A 20471-nucleotide genomic window follows, 5' to 3' on the forward strand; every position below is an offset into this window, starting at 1 on the left:
TTCACTGTAGAACACTTTGGTGTATACAGTGCTGGTTAAACCGCACATGATAATGTCATCATTCTTATAGATAATGGGATGCATGTTTGTATATTCTTTTGTTTTAAAATTTTATTTTCCAGTATGGCAAATATCTATATATATGTAAACAGTGGTGTGCTAGAGTAGAATTGCACCAGCTCACAAGAGCCAATCGAGCACATCTATTCCCAGCTTTGTGTTTAGAGGTGTTACACTGATAGCTTGAATTTGGCAGTAAGTACACCATGGAAACTGGCAAATGCTACTGCAAAATCGACTTTTTCTCAGACTGCTGGTCATTAAACATTTACCAACCCACCAATAGCTATAACATACATAAAGCTCAATGGAATTCTTAATTTTTAATTACGTAAAAGGATTCTGAAAACCACTAGGCTAAAAACTTACCTTTATCAAGCTAAAAGTGTTACTAGGGAGAACAGCAAAAAGAAAAAGAGACACTCACCCCTATCAAGAAAATCTTTTGCAGAGACTCACACTTTAGTTGCCTTGACCAAATTATGCTACTGCCATTCTCCCAGGGGGCTCATTATTGAAACAATGTTTCCCCTAAAACTAAGGGGGTCTTAAATAGTTAGCTCCTTCCTGAATTTGAAGAGCCCAAAGGCTGCTAGGAAAGGTGCTGCCATCTCCTCTAGCAAACACCAAGGATCCATCACCTTGCTTTCCATAGCTACTCACAGACCAAAAATGTAACTTTAAGGTACTGCTCAAAGAACAAGTTTTCTACATAATGGATTCCAACTCCAACAATCAGATAAGAGGTTCATGACACAGATATATTCGTATCTGGTGAATCAACCATCAGGGATACCAAGATCTGATACTTTTACTAACTGCTTTGAGACAACTTGAACATGGAAAACTTACAGCCATCCCCTTGCCTTCTGCTCGTCTCCACCAGCCTGAGTCCTTTTTGACTATTTAATACGGTGTGGAGAATACCAGCATCAGTTGGTGCTCCACCATCTCAACAGAGAGCTTCCTATCCAGGAAGGGAAAAGGCTGAAGTTAAAAAAAAAAAAAAAAAAAGAATCTCCATTAAAGAATTCAGAAGGGAGTTGATTATGTTGTAGAAACATATCTTCCTGTTTCATGACACGTTGGAAACATAAACATTAGGGCTTTTTCGCCTCCACTGCATAGAGGTCTGATCGCTTCTGGCTAAAAATGGGGATTTGCTGGCGTATTTCAGCCAACTTCTTCAGGTCTGCAAAAACAGAAAAGTGCAGTATTAGTAAGATGTAATTCCTTACCGACCGACGGGAATTTCTTCCCCAAACACTATAAAAACAACCAGAGCCTCAACAAGTAATTTGCTCACAGGCCTCGTCTGGAGGCACAGACAGCCTGGCACTGCCCCTGTAGTCATTTCAGACCAAACCAAGAAAACTCAGGCTGAGATACAGCCCCGGGGCCTGGCCAGAGAACCAAGGATAAATGAGGAGGGTGGGGCAAAAAGGCGCCCCTCCAGGTGACAGGGTTTCACAGCTATGGAGTCTGGCCTCAGAGAATGGGGACACCAGAGACCTAAACTGTGCCAGAGCTAACCTTACCTATGTCTGAATACACGATCATTTCTTCAGTGCCAGCTTTGACGAGGACCTCCCCCCTGAAAAAGATTCAGGGGAAGAATGAGTGGATTCTCTGATGTTTGCTGATATTCAAGGTCTCTCTGTTTTTCCTCCCCATCTCACAGGCCAAAGGGGAAGGAATCTGAGATTTAAAACAAGAAGATAGGGGCATAAATTCCTGTTCTACCATTGAAGTAGCTGTGTGGCCTTGTGGCAAGTCATCTGGAATCTCCATTTCCTAACCTATAAAGTGGAAATATGAGCTCTGTGAGGGCTTGGTGAGAAAACTATGGAGTATATTTTGTAACCTGCAAACTGCTAGGGAATGGTAATTATTCTAAGATGTGATGGAAGAAATTTTCACATAATGAGGTATGGGGAAGTTATTCTGGCTTATACATCATTTAACTTAAACTTTATGCTAACTAGAACAGCCTGTCTCGTGGCCTATCACACACACATTGTACATCTGCTTTAACCATTAAAGAAAAGGGTCCAGAAGTGAAGAATGTTCATTCTGAAGATGGAAATAAATGCCTCCCTTCCTGAGACATCAATGCTAATACTCTTTCTATGTAAGGCTCCCTTCCCAAGCACCAAGGCCATACCACTTGCTGTATACATGCTGATCTTTTTTTTTTTTTTTGAAATCTTGAAGGAATGTACACCTGTTGTGTTTGACATTCCTTGTTCTGACAAGATATAAAACTGTGCAGCAAACCATGCTTCTTCAGAACAGTTTCTCAGAGCTATCTTAGAGGCTGTCTCAAAGGCTACATACAGCCCTCAGTTTGGCTTGAATAAAACTCTTTTCTATTCCTATTATAGATTATTTATTATTTCTGTCGACAGATGTAAACATCTGGGAATAGAGACACCTATAACCAACAGGAAGCTCCATCTGTCCCCTCGTGAGTACATTCAAGACCCCTTTACCAGGGTAGTCTCGCTCTGTTTCTTCACACCTCCCAAGGCTGCTACCCAACCATGCGGATGGTGAGGCTAGCCCTGGGCAGGGCCCAGATCTGCCTGGATCTCTGGGCTCATGCCTGTGATCCCTGGATCCCTATGTTAATGGCTTTCAGGTTTCGAGGGAAAGGTTTCAACCTATGGGGCCTGGGTAGAAGTGGTAGAACCATGCCCTGGCAGGAACTCCACACTGGAAACAGCAACACTCCATAAATCTGAGGAAAAGCTGATTTGGAAAACTCTTTCCAGTGCTGAGGCTCTTGGCCCAAAACAGAGCTTCAAAAACATATCTGTGAAATGAAATTTCTCCAAAGCACAAAACAAAGTAATCTGATACAACAAACAATCTGACATAATAATTGGTTCCATCTACCAGATGGCCACAAATTTTTGGCACAATGAGCTACAAACACCATCATTAATGCCATTTAACTGAATCCTTTTCTAGTCTCTTCTGTTTCTTCCCCATTTGCCCTGGCATTCAAAGATCTCTATGTTAACCCCAGGCACCTATCCCAACGCTGATATAAGCCAGAGGGCTCCCAAACCGAATGGGGGGAATTCTGAAAAGGAAGAAATAAAGGTAAATCTTATACAACTACTTTGTGTCACAGCAGCCAGCTTGATCAGTAAGAGTCCATTAGGAGAACCAGCTGGGGAGCAGAGCTGCCCGAAAGGTCAGGAAGCTGATCACTAACATCTGCAGAGGAACTTGAGTCAAGTTTAAGAAAATTCTGAAGCCAACTCAATCCTTCCAATCTTTCAATGCCTCCCAAATCCTAGTGTGCAAGAGGCTCACTGGGACTCTCTCGCTGGTCACATCTTCCAAGGCCTTCCCCACCACACACTTTAATCTGTGGGTCCTGTAAAGTCAGCAGAGAGAAACTTTAGGAACCCCACAGTGACATTTAAGCCTTTGCAGCCTTGTTACTGGTATATTTATCCTGAAATTGTAGAAAAACATATCTGTGTGTGTGTGCTTGTGTGTCTGTAATCATACAGACATATGAGAAGTAGTATGGAATAAATCTCAGTTCTGAATTCAAAAGTCTTGGATCCAAACACCAGTTCTAGCCACTTTATCCTGTAAACTTCAAGTCTACCATCTATAAACTGGGCTAAATAAAGATAAGTCCCTGAGAGTTCACGTTGAGATAATGTGTGTGAAACTACTATGTAAACTATACAAATGCCAGTAAGATATGTCTATTAACATAGGACTGTATATGTATCTGGGCAGACTTCCATGCTGGTTTCACTAAGTAATAAAATGCTTTTCCCTCTCACAGAGGACAAGTTCACAGCTCCCCTTAATTCATCCCATCCTCCACTCTCCTCTCATCATTATGCAGGGAGCAAAATCCTCAACCTGCAACTCATTCCTGCCCTAGGACCAGTAACCTAGTCTAAATTTTAACCAAAAGCCAAGAGTTTGGGAGCCTCTTTTACTAAAACCACCCACCCGTGACTGCTGCCTTGTTTCCAAGTTTGGTTGACATTAAAAGTCACTTAGAAACTCAGAAGAGGGCTGAGGCCAAGCACTCAGTCAGGAGAGCAGGACCGTTTCTCTCTCACATGGTTTTCAAGTGGAAGCTTCTCTCACTGAGAGACCTGGAGACCTGGCAGGCATGTGGGGAGATGGGGGTGCAGGGAGGGGCAGGACCAGTCAGGAATCAGCCCACCTGCCCAAGTGCCACCTCCCGAGCTCCTAGTGAGCCTGTCCCCGCATAGCCAACTCACCAAGGACTCACAACGGTGCTGTGTCCCCAGGCAACATAGGAGGCTTTGTCATCCCGGGCGGGAGATGCCGTGGCCACGTACACCTGATTATCAACAGCACTGTAGTTAATGGACAGAAAAGAGGTAAATTATACAGTGATTATATAGATCTGTGACTTTTTATCCTAAGTGTACAGATCCTTCTTTCAAAAACTAGGACAGGACAGGCTGGCTCAGATGTGGAAGCCACAGAACCCTCTCTTCCAAAAAGATCTTATTGCATAAGCCAGTTCTCAACTAGAGCAATTTTGCCCACCAGGGGACGTGTGCCAGTGTCTGGAGACATTTTTGACCGTCACGACTAAGGGACTGCTATTGGCATCTAGTGGGTAGAGGCCAGGGGTGCTGCTTAAGCACCCTGCAATGCACGGGGCAGCCCCTACGCCAAGGAGTCATCCAGCCCAGGATGTCAGTACTGCCGAAGCCGAGAAGCCCCGGCCTGAGCCAACCTGTAACATGTAAAGAGCAGAGCTTCTCTGGTTAATGCAGTCACGGTGGCCAGAGAGAGCGGACTGGCCTTGCTCTGGGACAACACACCTTGCAGGGCTGCAGGGCACTTCCATGCCAATGTGGCAGCCCCATCGTCTCAAATTAGGCAAGAATTTCGGGTGGCGGCCGGATGCACCAAAGCCACCTGACCCAGAGCCCTCTGGGCTCAATCAGCAGATTCAGGCCAGACCATCCCAGTCTCTCCCAAGCTTCTCTCGCTTTCAGCAAGGCAGCGCTTATTAATCCTCATGGGTATCACGTACCCCTACCCCGCCTTCCGTCATGCAACCAGCCAGACACTCCTACCTCCCCTTCCAATAAACATTACCACCATCTCCAGGCATGAGCATAGCGGCTACCCCTGGGCGGAGAGAAGGGAGTACTGACTGGCAAGGAGCAAAAGGGAGCATTGCAAGGCGCTAGAAATGTTCGAGACGTTGATCTTGGTCATAGGTGAATACATACGTAAAAACTCACTAACCTGTAAACTTAAAACTAGTACACTTTTCTGTAAGTATAGAACACCTCACTTTAAAAATCTTTTAATGGAAAAATACTGTCATCTCTGACCAGCATTTCTTGTTTTGCAGAGCACTTTACACAGTCACACTCCTGTTCCCTTCCATGTTACACGCACCTCTGCCATCTGCCCTTCACCACTCCTCAGCCTCAGGGGACTAGGGAAACAGCAACTGTGACGTGCACAACGTAGCTGTGCAATGCTCAGGACTTAGAGGTTAGAAGAACGAGAACTTATGACGAGTTTCCTGGCACAGTGCCAAGACTAGCAGGCCACCATGGAGGATGGAGTAGGATAGACACCCAATCTGAGCAGCACAGGGTCCGCGGGGTGCAGACCACAAGTCTCTCCCTAGGGCTGTCAGGCTAAAATAACCCCTGCCTTTTCCTTGGCTTCGGACACATACATTCCGTGGGTCTCCAATTCTCTGTAAAAGTTGCTGGCAACTGTATCAGAGACACCAATCCATGCCTGAACACAGAAAAATGAAATTGCTGCCCACCTGATGCAGTGAATGCTCTTGGAAATTCAAAAATCACAGTCCCCAGAATCCATGAGACTGGTGCTGTGGCTTCTGAGGAGACGGTGCCCTACACTAGAAGCCCTCCTTTGGGACTGGAAGATGAAAAGAGTCACCTTTTTGAACTGCATTTGGATGCCGGGGCATTCTGAGTCAGAGGCAGCATTCCATACGGGGAAGGTTGGTGCTTCCACCAAACTGGAAATGTTTCCACAAAGAAACACTGAGACGCCTGAAGGTATGCTTAAGATGCTTTCTTACCGGCCTCGCTGAAGCAACTCCCAGTGGGCTGGTCCGGTGGTCAAATTAAAAGCTGCAGGATATACCAACAGCTGGCAGCCTTGGGGAGAGAAAGGCCAAAGAAGAGCAGATGCAGGTAGACACCCAACCACACTAGCCCCTCCCTCTATTCCTTACCCAGCAGGGACCAAACTCAAACTTCCCCAGGCATAAAAAGATTCAGCCAAGTCAGACAGGGTCAGCAGCATTAAGTATGGCTCTAAATTCCTCTAGACACACAGACACAAAACACATACACGCAAGAAAAGTGGTATCGACAACCAAAACCACAACATGTGACTTTGCTTTAAAAAAGTGGAGAACCTGTCATTCGAATTCCTCTCAGCATCATGTGGTCAGCTCCCATGGCCAAGGACCATGTTTTGTGATGCTTGTCAAATGGAAACGAGGGGCAGAGTAGGGGCTCTACTGCTTACTGCTAAGACTCAGCTGAGACTGCCAACCCAGAGCCCTTGTGCCTCCACCTTCTGCTGAGCAGGGAGTCAAACTGTTTGCACCCACTTCACTTTCACCGACAGATAAACTGGAATCAGAGTATCTTTGGCAGTCTAGTAGGGATGCTAATATTTGCTGAGTACCATATGAGGAATTCTGTAAGTCCTCTCTCCTTAATCTTCACACTGTTCCTGTGGAGATGCACATTTCTCCAGAGATAAAGTAATTTACCCAAAGTATTGTGCCCATTAAGGGGAAGAGTTGGAACCAGAACCCAAATCTTCTGATCTGACTTGGTGCTTCTCCAGGATGGTAGGACGCTCCTCTGGACCAAAATGTCACTGACTACATTTCAACTACCCAACATCTAGGACTAGTAAGTGGTGAAAGCCATGTGCACGTAGACCATTTCTACTGGGCCCCGAGTGACTCTTTCCAAACACAGTAGCAAGAAGGGCTCAAAGGGTAGAGCAGAGGTTTAGTTTAGGAGTATGGTTCCTCCCTCAGCTATGTGGCATGTTAAATTACAACCCCCAAAAAACCATACTGTCCATACGCAGGAGAAGTCTGAGAATTCATATGCAGGTAGAGAAATTAAGACCTCTCCTCCAGGTTTTCTGACCAAGGGTTCCCTCTACCCACAAAGACCAGCCCAAATTAAACCTCCAAGCATTTACACAACATAACTGTAGTGCTGCCTTACCTCTCTGTGCATAGATTTGTGCCAGCTCTGCAAAGCGGATGTCGTAGCAGATGCCCAGGCCCACTCTGCAGTAAGCTGTTTTCCAAACAGAAAATGTACAAACAAAAAGTTAAGCTCCTGCCTCATGGTGCAGCAGGGGAAAGCCTCCAAGATCTAATGATCACAAAACCCTGACGGGAATACATTCACGCAGGGCCCATGGATGGAGAAAATATATAAGCTTATTCCTGCCTGGACTTCACCTCGTGAAAACATCACTTACAACAGCAAAGCAGAGATGAGAAATTCGTTCTAACTGAATGCTTCTTATCTAAGTGGGAGGTGTTCAATCGTGGCCTAATGGGTACAGGCTGGAAGCTATCATACTAATAAAAGGCTGTGACCAAATGGAAGAACAAAATCATGTCAAACCCTTCGTTCTCCATTCAGCCCCCCCTTTCTAGATCTCTGACCATTCTCTGCCCTTCTCACTTCTGGCCTTTCAGTCAGGTTTTGTAAAGAGGTTGGGAAGGGAGAGAAGTGAAAAACAGGACTACCTGATCCTCTTCTACAGGGACTGCTAAAAGAGGTGAACTTATCTGGTACGTACGAGTATCAAATGTGGAGAAACTATCACCAGGACTCAATGTTTTAGATTCTTGAAATGTGATTTTCCCAGGAACATCAATGTCAAACAGATGGAGCTGCATCACAAATAATGGATTCGGTTACCTCTTTTCTGCAGGGTTCATGGCAATAATAACAAACATCTTTCCATGGCCAGCAATGGGGGTGTTCTAAGATCAACTGTACAAACAGCACCCCCAATCTGCCCACAACCCACCCCACAAGCTGACTGACATCATATCAAAATAATTTCTAACACAGGGAACTGGAAAAATGATGCTGTAGGTTTTATGACCCTTGTTTCCTTAGTGGTGTGCAAATCAACATCTAGATTTCTTATGGAAAGCAATTAATGTGCAGCTTTTTTAACTCAATGTAAATGCTAAGTGAAGACTTCTCAGAATCAGAATCAAACTGATACATTGGCAGAAGAGGTGGAGAGTGGGTGAGCAATCAAAAATAGGTAAAATTTTGCAAACCCAATGCAGCAATATATTAAAAAGAAACACATCACTTCCAAATTGGATTTATTCAAGGAAAGCAAATGTGATTTAACATTAAAAAAATCAATCAATGTGATTTACCACATGAACAAAATAAAGGGGAAAAGTCATGATCATCCTAAGAGGTGCATAATGAGCATTTGGTAAACTTCTCCATCCATTCTTATTTAAAAAACAGAACAGGTTCCCTTCTAGGAAGGGAACCTCCTTAATCTGATAAAGAGTATCTGCAAAAAAAAATCTAAGGAAACATCATATTTAATGGTGAAACATTAAAACCCTTCTCCTATTGAGATCAGGAACAAGGTAAGTACACCTGCTATTCAACACTGTACCAGAGGTCCTAACCAAAGCAACAAGGCAAAAGAAAGGAATAAAAAGGATAAATATTAGAAGGAAAAAATTAAAAGCCATTATTCTCAGATGATATAATTGTATACCTAAGAAATGTCAAAGGAAATATACAGATGAATTATTAGAATGAATGAGTTTAAGCAAGGGTACTACATACAAGGTCAATATTTTAAAAATTAGTTCTACTTCTCTACACTAGCAAGAAACAGAAAATGAAAGGGCATCAAGAAATACCAATTAGGAATAAATCTAGTAAATGATATACAAGACTATACCCAAAAAACTATTTAAAAAATTTGAGAGAAATTAAAGAAAGCCTAAGTAAATGGAGAGAGAGATATATATCATATTCATGGACTGGAAAACTCAATTCTGAAAACAAGCACTTTAAAGAGTTGGGTTAATAGCTCAATGCTGGGACTTCCCTGGTGGCTCAGTGGTTAAGAAGCCACCTGCCAATGCAGGGGACACGGGTTTGAGCCCTGGTCCAGGAAGATCCCAGGTGCCGCAGAGCAACTAAGCCCATGCACCACAACTACTGAGCCCGCATGCCACAACTAATGAAACCCACACACCTAGAGCCCGTGCTCCGCAACAAGAGGAGCCACCGCAATGAGAAGCCTGCGCACCGCGACAAAGAGTAGGCCCCGCGCTCCACAACTAGAGAAAGACTGCACAGCAACGAAGACCCAACACAGCCAAAAAATTAATTAATTAATTAATTAAAAAGAAATACTTAACTTAAAAAAACAAAAACATAGCTCAATGCTGGGTCCTCTTCCACTAATGGCAGAGTGGCTCCTATCAGACCAGCTTTCTCACAGATAACTATGAACTCTGGACAAAATAAAAAACAACTACTTAAAAGCACTTGAGAATAATCAAAATCAGGCAGAAAGCGAAGAGAAGTCAACACTTGGAAGAAGGGACTAGTGTTGTGTGAGTTTCCCATTTGTTTACAGCTTTTAGTTGGAAGCAAGGCCCCAGCTGTTGCTAGGACTGGTGGTGACAACTACCCACAATCACACCAGCTGAGGAAGCAGAGAATAGAGTTTCATGGCAGGTGGAAAGTGAGGGGGTAATACTGAAAAGGAGAAAGCCAAAGAACAGCCCTAAATTTTACATATAAAATCTGTCCAAATCTCTGACTAGATTAACTAATGAACTAAAGATGTGTGGGGCAGACTCCAAGCAGCCCAGCTAAAGCTAAACAACTTTACAGTAGAACAGAGCAGCTGAAGTTGCTACCCACCTCACAAAGGAAAAAGAGTTTGGTGTTTGAGTATGCCCAAATTAACTACTTGCTAAAATAAAAAATTCAACACTTTTCAGGGGAATGTAATAGAAGTTAGAATCTCAACAACATACAATCCAATATACAATCCAAATTACTAGATACACAAAGATATGACCCAAAGTCTTAAAGAAAAAGCAGCAATGGAGCAGACCCCAGTAAGACCCAGATGTGATAATTATCAAAGACTTTAAAGCAGCCATTGAAACTAAGCTCAAGAGAGTAAAGAAAAACAAGCTCTTAATGCATAAACGAACAGGACATACAGTAGGGAATAAAAGCTATGAAAAAGAATGAAATGAAAATTTTAGAACTGAAAAATTCAACATCTGAAATTTTAAAAAATTTCACTGGATTGATTTACAGGAGAGTGGAGATTAAAGAAGAAAGACTCAGTGAATCTGAAGATGGGTCAATGGAAAATGCCCAATCTGAAGAAGACAGAGATAAAGCGTTGAAAAACAAAAATAAAAAACAGAGCCTTGGTGACCTGGTTTGGTGAACAGTATCAAAACTGGAGTCCCATTAAGAGGAGAATGGGGGCTTCCCTGGTGGCGCAGTGGTTGAGAATCTGCCTGCTAATGCAGGGGAACACGGGTTCGAGCCCTGGTCTGGGAAGATCCCACATGCCGTGGAGCAACGAAGCCCGTGCACCACAACTACTGAGCCTGTGCATCTGGAGCCTGTGCTCCACAGCAAAAGAAGCCGCGACAGTGAGAGGTCCGCGCACCACGATGAAGAGTGGCCCCCGCTTGCCACAACTAGAGAAAGCCCTCGCACAGAAACGAAGACCCAACACAGCCAAAAATAAATAAATAAATTAATTAAAAAAAAAAAAAAGAAGACAATGGGACAGAAAAATATTTAACAAAATAATGCCCCCAAGTTTCCCAAATACAGTGAAAGACTTAAATTTTACAGATTCAAGAAACACAAAGCAGGACAAATACAAAGAAAAGCATATCTAGGAATATAGGAGTCAAAATAGTGAGAACTAAAGATTATGAAAAGACCTTGAAGGCAGGTAGAGAAAAACATGAATTGCATGCAGAAGAACAATACAAATTACCACTAACTTCATATCGGGGGTAAAAAAAGAGGCTAGAAGATAACTGAATAATAACATCTCTCAAACTTCTGAGGAAAAAAAGAAAACTGTCAACCCAGAATTCTATTCCACCAAAAATCTTTTTTTAAGAATAAAGGCGGGGACTTCCCTGGTGGCGCAGTGGTTGGGAATCCACCTGCCAATGCAGGGGACATGGGTTCGAGCTCTGGTCCGGGAAGATCCCACATGCCGCAGAGCAACTAAGCCCATGAGCCACAACTACTGAGCCTGCACTCTGGAGCCCGTGAGCCACACTACTGAGCCCATGTGCCACGACTACTGAGCCCACGTGCCACAACTACTGAAGCCCGCGTGCCTAGAGCCCATGCTCCACAAGGGAGGCCACTGCAATGAGAGGCCTGCGCACCACAGTGAGGAGCAGCCCCCGCTCACTGCAACTGGAGAAAGCCTGCGCGCAGCAACGAAGACCCAACACAGCCAAAAATAAATAAATAAAAGTTTAAAAAAAAAAAAAAAAAAAAAGAACAAAGGCAGGACTTCCCTGGTGGTCCAGTTGTTAAGAATCCACCTTCCAATGCAGGGGACGCGGGGTTGACCCCTGGTCGGGGAAATAAAATCCCACATGCCGTGGGGCAATGAAGATCCCATGTGCCACAACTACGACCCGACGCAGCCAAATAAATAAATATTTAAAAAAAAAAGAATAAAGGCAAAGTAAAGGTATATTCATAAATAAAACCTAAGATAATTCATAGCTAGCAGATCCTCACTACAAAAATGCTAAAGGAGGTCTTTTTGTTTGAAAATACACATACCAGACAGAACTAAGATCTTCAGGAAGAAAATTAAAATACCAGAAATGGTAAGTATTTGGGTAAACACCAAATATTTCTCTCTTAATTTCTTTAAAATACACATGACTACTTAAATTAAAAATTAGTGTTTTGTGGGATTCATAATGTATATAGATGCAATATGTATGAAAACCATACCATAACGAAAGGACCTATATGACTGCAAGTTTCTTAAATTTCACATGAAGGAATATATTATTAACTAAGTAGACTGTGACAATATAAGTGTGTATATTGTCACAGGGCAACAACTTAGGGAAAAAAAGGAAACTACTACTCAACCCAAAAGAATGCAGGAAAGAGGAACAAAGGGAAAAAATAATTAAATGCCTATATGCTTAAAATCCAACCATATCAATAACTACATTAAATATAAATAGAGTAATCACTCCAGTTAAAAGGCAACGATTGTCAGAATGAAAAAAAAGCAAGACCCAACTACATGCTGTCTGCAAGAGAAGCATTTTAAATATAAAGAGACATACAGACCGAAAATAAAAGATTAGAAAAAGATGTACCATACAAGCAGTAAGTATAAGAAGGCTGGAGTGGCTACAGTAATATCAGAGCTAAACTTCAAGACAAAGAGTACTACGAGGAAAAAAAAAGAGACATATAATGATAAAAGAATCAACTTACCAAGAAGACTTAACAATCCTAAATGTATATGCATGCACTTCTACTGCAAAGATGTCAACTCTCCCCAGAGTGATCACTATATGTTCAATACCATCCTAATCAAAATTCCTGTAGGTTTTTCCTTGGCTGAAATTGATAGGCTTAGTCTACAATTTATATCAAAATGCCAACAGCCAAGAATAGCCACCTGTGCCAACTAATCAAATGCCTGATGTGTGTACCATATGATGAGAGTTACTGGGAACTTCAAAGCGAATTCTCAAGAGGCATTGAGACTTGCCACATTCTCTACTTACCTTTCTGTGCTTTACCAGTAAAGTTCCATCAGGCCCAAACACGGCACAGGTATTATATAATTTCCCAGCATCCTCTTCAGGAATGGAACCTTTCATTGAGAGGAGAAACACACAGACACAGAAAACACTCTGAATAAAGCATTCTTTTGTGATAACAGGACAAAGGCTTGATAAAGTTTACTATCTTCTTGGGTCCAACAATAACCTTTACTATCTTCTACGGGTTATTTAATCATGCTTTTTTCTTCTTGAATATGATTTTTCAGAGACCAACTTCGGAGTGTAGGTGAAATATAATTAGGTTAGATGCCAAAGAAAAGTTTCAAAATTAACCAAACTGTTTCTGAATTCGGCTTTGATCTTGAGCAACACTTAATCTGAAGCATTGGTGCAACACGGGGAATTCACTGTTGCTCAACTTAAATTCACCAGGTCTTGCAGCATAACTGTATCCAAAAAGGTCTTGAGGTGGGACTGTAAGCCAGTCTTACCATCACTGAATATGCTTCCTGCAGTTCTATCTCTTCTTGCTTTGCCTTTTCTCCACCTCTTATTCATTTCTAATTCTTACTATATGATAATACAGAAATAATTTTGTTTGCTATATTAAACAGAGTTTTATTGTATTTTTATTTAAACAAATAGAACACTTTATTTAAACAAAACCACATAAATAAAGCTACTTTTTTAAAATTGAAGTATAGTTGATTTACAATATTATACTAGTTTCAGGTGTACAACATTGTGATTCAATGTATTTTTTTAGATTTTACTCCATTTAAAGTTATTACAAAATAATGGCTCTATCTGTGCTGCACAATATATCCTTGTTGCTTATTTATTTTATACATAGTAGTTTGTATCTCATAATCCTCCATCCTTATATTCCCGCTCCCCTCCTTCCCTCTCCCCACTGGTAACCACTAGTTTGTTCTCTCTGTGAGTCTATTTCCATTTTGTTACATACATTCGTTTGTTTTCTTTTTTTAGATTCCACATGTAAATGATAGCATTCAGTATTTGTCTTTCTCTGTCTGACTTACTTCACTAAGCCTAATACTCTAAGCTAGCTTTGATGTATGCAGCCTCTTTATGGGGAAAAAAAAAAAAATCTTAACACTGTATTAATGAAAGACATTCAGATATGGTTTCTCTTTCCACCTTTCCACCTGCCCCTGTACTTCCAACTCCTTCTCCAGAGAAAATCATCATCAGTTTGGTGTGTGTCCTTCTACAGTATTTACTATGTCTTACATACATAAATACATATAAAAACATACAACCTTCTTTTGTGTGGGGCATTAATCTATATGGAAGTACCTGCTCATTTCATATTAAACTTGCTCTTTTTCCACTGAACAGTGTGTCTCGAAGATCCTTCCGCATTCCTAAATACAGATCTACCTCATTCTTTTTGATAGCTAATTTGTATTCCATGGTTTAAATGTAACAACAAAAGTTACTCAGATGTTTTTAATGTTTAGGCCATTATACCTTGAGCGTAGGAAGTTACCTCCAATGACATATATGCCACACTCCTTTGCTACTTCAGAAAGCTTCTGTGTGGAGTCACCAGGAATTTTCTCTGCATATTCAGGAAAATATTTCGTGCCATATGGAGAATTAAAGCATTCCTAGAATAATGTTGGAAGAGAAAAAGGGGAAAAAAACACCAAAACACCCAACTCACTTTAAAGTTCTACTGTAAAAAGACATAGCTCTCAAAGGGATAAAACACAGCCGAAAAGAAAAACATGGACACCTCAGGGCTAAAGAGCCTGTGGCCACAGACAGGACTCGGCCCCTGGCCCAGGTGGGGCTGGAGGAGACAAGTCAGCGTGCTCTCCCAGATCCTGGTCACCTTGGCAAAAGGCCGCACTTGCCTCTCCCTGAGTCCGCAGGAGAACTACGCCTTCCCAGCCTTGGGCACCCAGGCCCCACTACCACTGGGCTTACTCACAGGACTCTGGGTGTTAGGATGAATCCATAGTCTCAATACTATATTATTCACTATGTAAAGTAATAAAGCCTGTGTTTTTTAAAAATACAGAAGCTTTGAAAGCCACAGAGGTTAAGGTGTTTCCTCATGTATAAAATGATCTATTTCTAAGCTCCCTTCCAGCACTATCATTCCGATCCTGCAAAATCTCTCACTCCCCTGAATATGTCTCAACAGCTCTGTGATAAAAGAAAAGCAAAACCACTAGATTTCGACTCTAGTTCATTCATTTCGCATTTACTGAGATTGCCTGTGCACCAGGCACTGTGCTAGGAAACTCAAGGCCGAGGATCACCAACTTGTACAAAACACGTGTTAGGTAGAGGGGAATTCAAGTGCTTTCACTCCTGGCCTTTAGACTCTTAACCCTAGCAACTTAAACCAACAAGAGACCATTATCAGGTGCAAGTACAGGTGAGTCCCACGGTGCAAAATTAAGATCTCGAGCTCCCTTGTTGAAGATTCCTACTCACTGGCCACACTTGTAATGGCCTGGAGCCTAAAATAAAAAACAAGTTAGCCCTGAAAATTTTCCAGGGTTTGCTAACGGCTGCCTCCTCCCCATAGTGGGGTAGGGGGTGTTCGGGAATAGTTCTCCCACTGACCCCAGCAGGCCTCTGCGAGTAGATGCATGTCCTGACACGTGCAGGACCTTCTCTGGGGCTGACCCTGTACTTGCTGACAAACAAATGTGGCGCAATCTTCAGCTGATTCTGTTCTAAAAGAGATGACGTAGGAGACAGATGCAGAGTCCTACTGGCTTACCACACTTCAGAAGATACCACAGACTTCCTAAAATGTCTCTAACAATTTTCAGTTTTCAACAACTTTCAACAATTTTTTTAAATGTTGGAAGCTTAGTGCTAAAATCAGTATGTCCTGGTCCTGTAAAGACTTAAGTACACAAGGAAAGAAGGTAAATATCCGAGGCACTGAGTATTTCAGCTTTAGGTAAGTCCCTCAGCCTACTAGGCTTCTGAACCGAGTAAGTGACCTAAAGTTAAAAACCTGTAAGCATGCTGGCACATCCTATCACAAAGACTCTGGCTAGGGTCATCTTCCAGACAAACATGGAACAATCCTGGGGCCCCAAAGGACCTTGCTGGACCCCAGGACACGGAAGGACAACCAGAGCTAGCAGACGTTATTCTGCTGGGACAACAGTTCCCAGAAAGGGGTGGTTGCCTCCATACTTACTGGCAGAGAAACTATCTTGGCTCCCTGCTTTGCCGCCTCCCAGATAAGGCCACAGGCTCGAGCGAGGTTATCTGATTTGACGGAAGAAACGTGAAGCTGGATGAGGGCCAAGCGGAAAGCTGAGGATGAAGATAAAGAAAACAGCTGTCAGAAGATCTGACTGCTGAATCACATAGAGCAGCATTTCTCAGTGGAAGGTAATTTTGCCCCCCAAGGCATCTGGCAATGTCTGGAGACATTGTTGATGGTCACAACTAATGCGGTACTACTGGCATCTAGTGGGCAGAGGTCAGGGACACTGCCAAACATGCCATAATGCATAGGACAGTCCCTGACAACAAAGAATTATCCAGTCCTAAATGTCAATAACGCTGAGGTTGAGCAACCTTGAGACACAGCCACATCCGTGGGCAAAGTCCATTCCAGGCACAAGAATCTGAAGTGAAGCAGGCAGGGCCAGCTTCTGCCTTACAAGTGAGAACGTGGCTTGAAGAAAGAAGACTGGGTCTGAGTACGCAACTATCCCTTATTATATGACCTCGGGCCTCCAGTCTATCCCCAGTCCAGATGCTGAGCACCTCCCAGCGTAGCAGGTGAAACCCCTTTGGAAGTCTCTGCTCCACCGTGAGTTGGGGCAGCAGGCCCATGGAAAGCGGACATGCCCGTCTCGACGTCCCCGTCACCAGCTGGGACACACTGCACTGGTCCAGCTGCAGGTAGAGGGGGGGCCTGGCAACCAGTGGGCTGCACATGTGCCTAGTCACAGGGCAGGGCCCCTGGGCAGGTGTGCACTCACCCCATGAACATTCCCGTGCCCAAAGGAGCACAACATTAAGTAGCAAATGAAAACTACCATGAGAGGTTGAGAGAAACACTGTGGAAGGAAAACCGAACAGTGTTTTTTCCCGCTATCTGAACAAGGGGCTCCACATTTTCATTGGAGACTGAGTCCCACAAATTATGTGGCCAGCTCTGCCAACCAGACCTGCTGTCAGCCTTGGGGCAAGCAGGTCAGCGGCTCCTCCAGGCTTACTCCTTCCTTGAGGTAGTAGCCGCACCCTCCATTTGCTTTTCCTATACAGTTCTCTTTTAGCTCTTACAGTAATCACCTTTTACTGGTTACTAGTCCTCTATATGAATTCTTTTCCTGTTCAAGTGACTGGTGTGGTTTCTGAGTCCTGCCTGGACCCTGATTGACAGTTTTTTTGCTTATGGTCTGACGAAAGGCTACATTAAAGGTTCCAAGCCATGTCGTAACCCACAAAGCTTTGCAAAACTTCAGGAATTATCAGTAATGGCCTGGCCTCGCTTCCCTACCCGGCCTCTGCTGTGGAGTCTGAAATCCCACAATTAGTGACTTCTCTCTCTGGGTCTCTCCTGTAACTGTAAAAACATCCCCAGGGAGGCAACATCGACAAACCCTAGCCTTTGATGAAGGCCTGTTTGGCTCAGGGTTAACCCTAAAAGTAGGAAAACTCAGATGTTCCATTCCTTGGTTTCTCCTAAATATACTGAGAGGAACTAAATTTAACCCGGAATGCAGTCTGTCAAATAGTTTCAAAGACTGGATGAAAACCAAACAGGAAACAAAAGCTGGGATAACTACTTTGGGGCAAACAGCCTGAGCTGTCACTAAAACATCACAGACCAACTAAAGGTCTCCACGATAACTTAGAAGGTGGGTTTGTCTCTGCTTCTGAAGGAGGGTAAGATGAAGTCCACCATGGTTCTGTTGATGGCTTCCTTTCTCGCCCATCACACCCAGAAAGGCAGCTGTCCTGCACCAGGCTTGGGACTGCCCAACAGGCTGCAAAGCACCCGCTCCACAGGGGGGCTGAAGCAGGACAATTCCACCACTGGGGAGTTCCTTGAGGCTGAGGATGAGATACTAGTCACTTCATCTCCTCAGCAGTAAAATGAAAATACTTTTCATTTTCAGGTCCCTGGCTATACTAATATACATTGTAATCTAAAACTTAAGGACTTACCAAGGGAACAAAGGATAAAATATCTTAAGTGAAGGGACCAGCATGGAAACAGCAGAAGGAACATGCAAGTCCTTTACACAAGGAAGCATCTGTGAGGTATCATTAACAGTATTTTGTAGATGAGGAAACAAGAGGCTTGCAGAGGGAAAGCTGCATGAAGGCAGTCAACAAAGTGAGTGGCACAGCCAGAAGCCAAAATCTGGACTGTAGACAGAATGAGTACCTTGTTTGTTTTTGGGTGGGTGGGGCTGAGGTCATGTAACTTGAAAACATTCCTCAAGGGAGTCAGATCAACACCACCCTCAACCCCACCAAGAACCACAGCTCTCAAGTCGATCAGCCTCTTCTGAAAGATACAGTCACACTCAGAAGGAGCTGTGTAAAAGGACTTTTTTTGTTTGTTTGACTGCATTGGGTCTTCTTTGCTGCACGCAGGTTTTCTCTAGTTGCAGCGAGCGGGGTCTTCTCTGATTGCGGAGCACAGGCTCTAGGCGAGGGGGCTTCAGTAGTTGTGGTGCGCGGGCTTAGTTGCTCCGTGGCATGTGGGATCTTCCTGGACCAGGGATCGAATCTGTGTCCCCTGCATTGGCAGGTGGATTCTTAACCACTGCGCTACCTGGAAGGTCCCTAAAAGGACTTCTATACCTTGATCCTGAGGGTTCATTCAGCCACCAACTTGCACTGCGCTCCAGGAGGTTGAAATGCAAAACAGAGAGCACTTCCACAAACCTTACCATCTTGAGGGAGCCTCACTAGCCCTTGGTAGGAACAGTTTATGTCCATTTTAAAGGACAGGAAACTGAGGTCCAGAGAGATCAAATGACTTGTTGACATGCGCTGAGCCAAGGCTGTAATAATCCCGATCTCCAGACTTTGAGCCTAGAGCACTCCACTGCCTCATGTAAAAGAATCAGGCAAAGACCTGGGAACAAATACAGCTAGAAACTCATCCCTGGGGCTGATCCAGAATGGGGATGGGTAAGGAACATGTAATACCTAACCTGAAAGCTCAAGGTCCAGGTGCAGAAAAAACTTGCCCTGGTTTTTTTTTTTTTTTTTTTGTCAAGAGAAGAGGGCATTCTGCAGTGGGTGTGAGGGGGGCGCACTGTGGAGCAAATTAATCAGTCCTCTTACCACAAAAGCGCGAATCAAAGAAAACAGGTGCTTCATTTTCACCTGACAGGGCTCAAACTACAAATAATCAGGGTTGGTGCCTTTGCAAAACTCACGTTCAAAACTCAATCTAAAACCTAGCAACAGTCTCCAAGAATCCCACGGGACAAACTCTCACATTTGAAGAAGTATAATAATTACTTAAAGTGCACAGTCTTTGGGTCGCGGAGCGGGGGCAGCGGTGAGAAACAGGAAAGACCACAGGGAGGGTGCGGAAGTGGCATTTTAAATGAGCACCTGCCCCCGCCCCTTCCCGCGCAGGTGAATCTGGAGTAGGTGGGCCCGGAACGCACCTGGAATCTCTGCCTTCCGTTTCACACAAGCCCAGTGGGACGCAAGGCGCGGGCCCACCCGGCACGCAGGCCCGACGCTCCCGCGGCCCCGCCGGCCCTCCCGGAAGCCCGGAAGCCCCGACGTGCGCCGCGCTGTGCTCCGCGGCCTCCCCTCCCCGCCCCGCCCGCTCCCGCCGGCCCCGACGCTTGGGCCCCGAGCCCCGCGGCCACCGGAGCAAGGAATGCCATGGGCGCGGCGGGGACACGAGGCGGAGGCGAGGGGCTGAGCCGGCGAGACCGTCCGCCGGCGCCGCACCCGAAGCCTCCCTCCGGCCCAAGCTCGGGCCGCGGCGCTGCTTACCTGCCATGGCTCTGCCGGGAAGCACCACCGGCACCGGAGCCTGAGCGGAGGTTTGCGGGCCACCGCGCCGGCGCCGCGAGGGGCGGGGCCGCAGCGTCCGAGGATCCGCCCCCGCCCCGCCCCGCCTCCGGGCCCGCTGGCTCCGCGGAGAGGGTGTTTTCTTTCCAGCGCGCTTCAAACACCTATTAATCGCCCGCTGTTTATGTAACATCCTTGTAGTCAGATCCTCGGAAGGCAAGGGACGACCAAAATCCGGGTGGTGCGCTAGTCAGTGTTTAACAACTGGCCTCTTCGATTCTCAGAGAAAGAACTGAGCCTCTTGCTAGTTGCATCACCTCTGTGGCCAGGGGAAATACCAGAGGCTGATTACCTTGGGCTATTTGAACAAGTCGCTGTGACGAGGATAGAATTATCTAGGTTGATTTAGGCACTCAAGACGACAGTAGGATTGGACTACAAGGCTGCTACGTGATTGGGGAGGGGAAAAGAGAAACTGGGTTCAGACAGAATATCCTCAACAATTCAGTCCTCTAAT

General features: G+C 44.4%; 1 protein-coding gene across 1 annotated transcript; it reads right to left on the reverse strand.

The window, feature by feature from the left end:
* Nucleotides 1-853: 853 nt before the first annotated feature.
* Nucleotides 854-20014, reverse strand: NIT2 (nitrilase family member 2). Its single transcript, XM_059921287.1, has 10 exons — nt 19937-20014; nt 16143-16261; nt 14460-14580; nt 12947-13035; nt 7921-8014; nt 7332-7406; nt 6155-6233; nt 4326-4424; nt 1599-1654; nt 854-1252 (listed from the first exon to the last, which is right to left on the reverse strand). Exons 1-10 carry the CDS (start codon nt 19941-19943, stop codon nt 1161-1163), a joined length of 831 nt encoding a protein of 276 aa, XP_059777270.1. The 5' UTR covers nt 19944-20014; the 3' UTR covers nt 854-1160.
* Nucleotides 20015-20471: the final 457 nt, after the last annotated feature.

Source organism: Balaenoptera ricei, chromosome 4 (genome assembly GCF_028023285.1).
Source record: "Balaenoptera ricei isolate mBalRic1 chromosome 4, mBalRic1.hap2, whole genome shotgun sequence".
In the NCBI taxonomy this organism is placed as follows: domain Eukaryota; kingdom Metazoa; phylum Chordata; class Mammalia; order Artiodactyla; family Balaenopteridae; genus Balaenoptera; species Balaenoptera ricei.

Excerpts from the sequence above, each read along its gene's own strand:
- NIT2 (XM_059921287.1), bottom strand. Across the intron at positions 13,036-14,459 it reads TGGCATATATGTCATTGGAG|GTTCCATTCCTGAAGAGGAT; the intron begins GTAACTTCCTAC and ends TCTCAATGAAAG. Across the intron at positions 8,015-12,946 it reads TACTGGTAAAGCACAGAAAG|CTCCATCTGTTTGACATTGA; the intron begins GTAAGTAGAGAA and ends TTTGTGATGCAG.